The 7500-nt window shown below is 37.6% G+C and overlaps 1 protein-coding gene across 4 annotated transcripts in view; it reads right to left on the minus strand.

The window, feature by feature from the left end:
- Window positions 1–7500, minus strand: part of LOC119572973 (neurogenic locus notch homolog protein 3-like) — a 71698-nt gene that overhangs the window by 52472 nt on the left and 11726 nt on the right. For all 4 annotated transcript variants that reach the window (XM_037919938.1, XM_037919939.1, XM_037919936.1 and 1 more), the window contains exons 4-8: window positions 5943–6079; window positions 5519–5791; window positions 4032–4313; window positions 1944–2225; window positions 1092–1364 (exon numbers count right to left, since the gene is read on the minus strand). In XM_037919938.1, coding sequence (XP_037775866.1) covers window positions 1092–1364; window positions 1944–2225; window positions 4032–4313; window positions 5519–5791; window positions 5943–6079 — 1247 coding nt within the window. The remainder of the gene's footprint in view (window positions 1–1091; window positions 1365–1943; window positions 2226–4031; window positions 4314–5518; window positions 5792–5942; window positions 6080–7500) is intronic.

Below are 7500 nucleotides of genomic sequence, written 5' to 3' on the forward strand. Positions count from 1 at the left end.
TGCTGTATGTTTCCAAAACATTTTATTACACAAATTCATTGGAATCTGGTTTGACGCCACGAAGTAAAAAACAACCTAAAAAAACGACCTAAAAGACTAAAAGCTGTTGATAGCACATGGAGTCTATATAAATGATGATTACTCAAAATATGTATCTGCTTTTATGAGACGGTCATAAGTTTGGTCTTGGGAAGTCGTAAAGAGCAACAAAGAAAGTAAATCTCTGCCATAGTGGAAGAAGCACAATAATTGAAGCTGAAAAGTATGATGAAGCTTGAGCATATAGCACTCACGAATGCCCCAGTCACTAAGGGTGGATTGGTTCAGAAAAGGCATCTACAATAAAGCCAGTGCCAAATGCAGATCACGAACTTGATTTTGACACCCTCCTGACTGTTGTCAGTAGGGATCTATGCTATTTCTGAGGAGAGGGGGGGGGGGAGAAAGGCCTGTCCAGATGCAACAGGAAAGGGGGAGTGTTGAGGTGAAAGCCAGAACCTTGATAATTGGCGCCGTTAACGACTGTGTGGGTGGGGGAGAAATGATGTAGGAGTAATCCCAGATGAAAAGCATACCAAGAATACATCAGGAATAGAAAATGTCTGACAAAGTGCATGATAAAGAAGTGTGAAGCTAGAAATTGAAGGGGTGACGCTGACAGAGACTTGTCGTTATCATCTTTTTTATTATCGTTTAATAACACTGTGTTCATTAAACACATTCTTACTATTCCTAATTACTATTATCATTGCTGCTATGGCAGTGCTATTATTACTAATGTTTTTATTGTTCTTGTTATAATTGTCTTCTTATTGTTGTTGTTATCACCATCATCACAATCCTCATTGTTAGTACTACTAAAACCATCATTATAGATATAATTGTTGGTTTTGTTAGTGTTTTGTTGTTGTGATTATTGTTGTTGATAATGGATTAATTTTTGTCGATAAAATCCCAAGGGCGCTGCCTGCTTCCAGCAACCCTAAGACCTGTACCTCAAATAAAGGAATAAAGAGCCATGCGCAGTTTTAGTGGTCATCTTCCAGTTTTGATAGTTCCCCCAGCAGCCCAAGAGAGGATCATATACTTACGCTGACACTTGAAGTCGTCCGGGAGGTCCCAGGCTCCGTCCTTGCAGAGTGCCAATTCTCCAGGCGCCGTACCCGGGGGAGGAACGTATCCTTCGTGGCACTCCACTCGCAGTTCGTCGTCGTCGGTGCGTGCAAAGCTAGCCTGTGCGTCCGGGAATGAAGGCTCAGGGCACTCTCTCGCCTCGCAGTTCTTGCCCTTGTACCCAGCGCTACACTGGCACTGGCTCGGAGCTATGCAAGTGCCTCCATTCTGGCACCCATTTATGCAGTTAGCTAAAGACAGAATGAGGTCTGATTTATGTTTTTATTTTCCTGATTACTTAGACTTTTTTTTCCCTTACTTTACTATTGCACTTCATATGATGTTATTCCCTCAAGTATTGCAAGTTTCAAGACATAGTTTTACTGTTACGTGTGCACAACATACATTTTGGTTATCCTTGGCCTACACATTGCAATAATCTTGGTTTGGTGCCATGAAGTGGCAACCATTCTGACAGTTCATGAGATTTAGGGCTGTTGACAGCATATTTAGTCTGTATGTAGTACAGCAATAACGATATAAGAATATACACCAACTTGGTCTTGGGAGAGTCCTTTTTTCTCCTACAGACAGAATAAAATCAAGGTAAAATTCGTGCGTGAAGAATATTGTTCTTTTCGTTGAAGAATTGAGGTGTAAATTAACATTAGCAGATGGCACTTGCAAATGTTCTGTTGCGAATTTTGTGTGAGTAATAGAGATAGTAAGAAAAAAATATCCGATAAAATATTTAAGACCGTTCCTAAAACTTGTTGATCTCTTTGCATGGGCCCTATATCAGCTTTCCCGAACATGAACTTTAAACTCACGGATACATGTAACTGTGTTGCCTTGTAAGTCTTCAGGTGGCACTGTCCATTCACCAGCTTGGCACTTCGCTACCATCGCGTCTTTTCCTGACTTGAGTGTGTACCCTTCATGGCACTTTACCTCCAGGCTTACTGGAGTGACGACGATGTTTCCATTGAGTGCCAGTATGTCCGGGCAAGTATGCCTCTCGCAGTTTTCTCCTGTGAAACCCGGCGCGCAGTTGCAATGCCCCGGTGCAACGCAACTGCCGCCGTTCTGGCAGCCGAGGTTGCCGCAGTCACCTGTTTGATTTTTGATTAGTGGCGAGTGTCTCCGCATTCAAGGTATCCATAATATAAGACACAATATTATAATCTTCACCAACACCTATTCCATTTTACATATTCTTTCAACTTCAAACGATTGGCGTGGCCGTATTAGATATCGGCATATCATTATTCCAGTCACTACGGAAGCGAATAACTTGGCGTCTCATGAATTCAGCTTCCCACTCTCTGTTGCATTCCCATCCGCTTCTTCCTAAGTTACGATTCATGGTTAGAATACCTCAACCCAAGTCATCATCGGATATGCAGGTATTATCATTATTACCGTTATCATCATTAGCAGTTAAATTATTACATGAAATCATTCTTATTACTGTCTTAACGATCAAGTAAATGCGATGATTGTAAACATGACCTCGATAAGGATGATGGTGACAGCAATGATGATGTAGCAGCAACAATGACTACAGTAACGGCGAGACTAATGATGATGGTAATAATAATGATAATAATAATGATACTACAATTACTGCTATCAATACTACTAATGATGGTGGTGATAATATTGTTACTAATATTAATGATAATAATAATGATGATAATAATGATAACATGATAATAATGGTAATAGTAATAATAATAATAATAATAATAATGATGACAAAGATAACAAAGGTAATGATGATGATGATGATGATGACAGGGATTAGACGATCACTAACACGACCCAATATTTTGACTGCAAATGAGTTACTGAACAGACTTTTATACTTGAATGAGGGGAACGCCATGAATTCGTCTTTGGTAATTACACCGTATAGATACGTATATGATGTAAAACGTTTTAAGCACATGTTGTATATATGTTGTATAACGTATATTCTTGCTGGGAGCACATTTTGTAGCATATCGTATCCGCTCTTCCAGAAACGCATTTCCAAGCCAATTGCATTTGGCATCGATGTGCTCTGCTCCTGTCCTATCAAGTTTTAATCCTATCCTATCTGTTTTAATGATAATTGTAACGATGGTGAAATTAATAGTAGAATGGATATAATAATAGTAATGAGAATAGTTATTATTTTGATAAAAAAAAAAGAATAATGAATATCTTAGCTCTGCAATATTGAAAGTAATGATATTAACAATTTATCAATCTCTAGATTACACTAATATCATTAATTGGATTTTTTTCTTTGTATTTGGACAGTGTACTAAAATGTCTGTGTGCAAAAAAATCGTTAAATTACTTATTATCATAAGTAATAGCCAATTATAACGGGATTTTTCAAGAATAAATTCGAAGAATAATTTGCATTATATACTTCCAAGAATAAGATTAATATAAGAATGAGGGAGGAAGTGAAAGAGAAGCCATCGTGTGTGGTAGAAGAATGCTGATGTTCAAAGTCAACGCTTCATATTATCAATGATGCAGCAACGTACAGGCCAACGTACTAATTATTTAGATGATCAAATGGACATCTTGAATGTACCGATCTCGGAGTTGGAACAAATGGTAGTCGCTACATAAATATTCCCTTTTTACACAGTTGTGTTTTGTAGTGAATTCTTGTACTGATTTTCACTCTACCTACTTGATGATTACCATGCACTGGCTGGCAAATGCAGCACAACAATGGCGGTTCGTGGCAGTGATGCCCACCTACAAGAGAATGTGCTGACAATACTGTTGACCTTATGAATAACCACCTTGTGTTCAAATAACAATTCAGTAAGGGTTAATAAGCATTATAGCATAAAGGGAATTCACAGGGGCTTCACTTTAAATCATTTTTGAAGCATGAAATTTATACTCACGGATACATGCAATTGTGTCACTTTGTAAGTCTTCAGGTGGCACTGTCCATTCACCAGCTTGGCACTTCGCTACCATCGCGTCTTTTCCTGACTTGAGTGTGTACCCTTCATGGCACTTTACCTCCAGGCTTACTGGAGTGACGACGATGTTTCCATTGAGTGCCAGTATGTCCGGGCAAGTATGCCTCTCGCAGTTTTCTCCTGTGAAGCCCGGCGCGCAGTTGCAATGCCCCGGTGCAACGCAACTGCCGCCATTTTGGCAGACGAGGTTGCCACATTCATCTGTTTAGTAACACGGAATTACGGGGTGGTACACGCATTACTGCTATAATTGTTCTTATTTTCAGCACCATTACTGCTATGATATATTTATTGTTACTGATGTTATATTCATGATGTTTGTTATTGTTATTATTATCATTATCATTGTCATTAGTAGTAGTAGTAGTAATGGTTGTGGAAACAGTAGTAGTAGTAGTAGAAGTATCATTATTAACATTATTATTACTATTATTATAACCATTATCACTAGTTTTTTACCATTCCTATTACTACCACCTCTACCGCTGCTGCTGTTACTGTTACTTATATCATTATCAACATTATTATTATCATTATCACTAGTATCACCACCACAATATCATTATTGTTGATACCATCATCATCGTCAGTGTTACTGTTGTCGCAGATGTTTTCAAGGCTTTTATAATCACTGTTATCATTATCATTAGGCCGCGGTGGCCGAATGGTTAGAGCGTCGGACTCAAGGCTGTCACGACGGCAATCTGAGTTCGAGGGTTCGAGTCACCGGCCGGCGCGTTGTTTCCCTTGGGCAAGGAACTTCACCTCGATTGCCTGCCTAGCCGCTGGGTGACCAAGGCAGCCCAAGTCAGTGCCGGGTAAATAGAGATGGTGACTCGGAAAAAAAAAAAAAAAAAAAAAAACACCGGGCGGAAGGCAATGGCAAACCACCGCTCTAAATTGCCAAGAAAAATCATGGAAACCCATGATCATCAAGGCCGCGATGGCCGAGTGGTTGGAGCGTCGGACTCGGGACTGTCACGACGGCAATCTGAGTTCGAGGGTTCGAGTCACCGGCCGGCGCGTTGTTCCCTTGGGCAAGGAGCTTCACCTCGATTGCCTGCCTAGCCGCTGGGTGAGCAGGCCAGCCCAAGTCAGTGCTGGTCCCAAGCCCGGATAAAATAGAGAGAATAATTGCCTAAAAAGGTAACACCGACACTCTCCGTGGAAAGGAACTGGGGACCCTACCACGTACTCACTCCAAGAGCATCACAACGTGAAAACTGCAATTGAGTATCATGCTGTGACCACGGCGGCTCAGACATGAACCTACCGTTAAAAGAAGATCATTATCATTGATGATGTAAGCAGCATCTTCCTCCTTGTTTTTCCTCTAACAATCCATTGTTAATAACAAGCGATTGTTTGTACTAGTAAAAGAGACTGGAAATTATTTGGTGACTTACGCTGACACCTAAAGTTGTGTGGGAGCTCCCAGGCACCTTCCCTGCAGAATGCCACTCCTCCAGGCGCCGTGCCCGGGGGAAGAACGTATCCTTCGTGGCACTTCACTAGAAGTTCATCGTCGTCAGTGCGGGTAAAGTTAGCCTGTGCGTCCGGGAATGAAGGCTCAGGGCACTCTCTCGCCTCGCAGTTCTTGCCCCTGTACGCAGGGCTACACAGGCACTGGTTCGGAGATACGCAAGTGCCACCATTCTGGCACCCTTTCTTGCAGTGAGCTGAAAGGCAGAAACGCAAAATTTCATTTTGTAATCTGTCTTCATGAAACAAGCATTTTGCCCTCGTGCACATGTAGTTTCGTTGTTCAGTATATTCACTCCCTTTATTGAGAAATAAAAGGGGGGGGGAGAGAAATGGACACGCACTTACGGATACAGTTCGGAGCGGACTGACGCCAAGGTCTGCCGGAGTATGTAAACTGACCCGTGTCTTGACTGCACGTGATGTAGATCTTGGACTTGCCTCCTTTAAGTTTGTATCCTGAATTGCACATGATCTTGCAACGGCTGTGCAGAGACGTAAGAAAACAGCTGTTAACAGGGGTCCCAAAGAATTTTGTTTTTTCTTTTATTATCACTAATCGCTACAGTTTCACAAAGACTGTTAAACTGATCCATCATCACCACGATTACTGTTACTAGAAAATGTTGTTCTGTTATCATTATATCTAAAATTTTACGGATATTATTACAATTATTGCATCTTTACTATCATTATCATCACAACTGATATCATTATCACTTTATGATTAATGTTCTGGTTGTTGTCTTAATTACCGTGATCATTATCATTATCATTATCATTATTAGTATTATGATTATCGTTTTGGTTGCTGTTAATAATCGTATAGATCGTTTCTGTTATCAGAATTATCATCTGCGCTATCATCATTGCTATTACATTGTTATTATTATTATTATTATTATTATTATTATTATTATTATTATTATTATTATTATCGCTATTATTATCATTATAATTATTGTTATCATTATTATCATTAAAATTATTATCATCATCATCATCATCATCATCATCATCATCATCATCATCATCATCATCATCATCATCATCATCATCATCATTGTCATCATCATTATCATTATCATCATCCTCGATATCATTATCATCATTATTATTATCATTATTATTAATATTATTGTTGTTATTATCTTTATCATTACTATTATCATTAATGTTCTTCTTCTTCTTCTTCTTCTTCTTCTTCTTCTTATTATTATTATTATTATTATTATTATTATTATTATTATTATTATTATTATTATTATTATTATCACTACTACTATTATCATCATCATCATCATCATCATCATCATCATTATCCTTATCATTAGAATTGCTATTGTTAATCTTCTTATTATTATTATCATTATTATTATCATTATCATTATCATTATTACAATTATCATCATTTTAAATGCTACTGCTACTACTACTATTACTACTACTGTCATTATCACCATTATTGTTATCATTATCATCATTATCATTATTATTATCATTATTGTAAATACTATTATCATTGTTATCATTATTGTTATTATCATTATCATCATTAGCATTATAACTTCTACTACTATCTTTATCAATATTTATCATCATTATTGTTATCATTATTATCATCATTGTTATCATCAACATCATCATCATCATCATTGCTATTGATATTATTATGATTTTTATCATTATCATTATTGTTATTGTTGTTATTATCATTATTAATATTGCCTGGATTATTATAATAATTATTATTATTATCATCATTATAACTATTGTTATAATGACCATACCTATAATGATCATTATCATTGTTACTATTATTGTTGTGATTATTATTATCATTATTATTGTTATTATTATTACTGTTATCACTATTATTATTGTCTTCATCACCATTATCATTGTT

The sequence above is a fragment of the Penaeus monodon genome, chromosome 5 (genome assembly GCF_015228065.2).
Source record: "Penaeus monodon isolate SGIC_2016 chromosome 5, NSTDA_Pmon_1, whole genome shotgun sequence".
Classification (NCBI taxonomy): Eukaryota; Metazoa; Arthropoda; class Malacostraca; order Decapoda; family Penaeidae; genus Penaeus; species Penaeus monodon.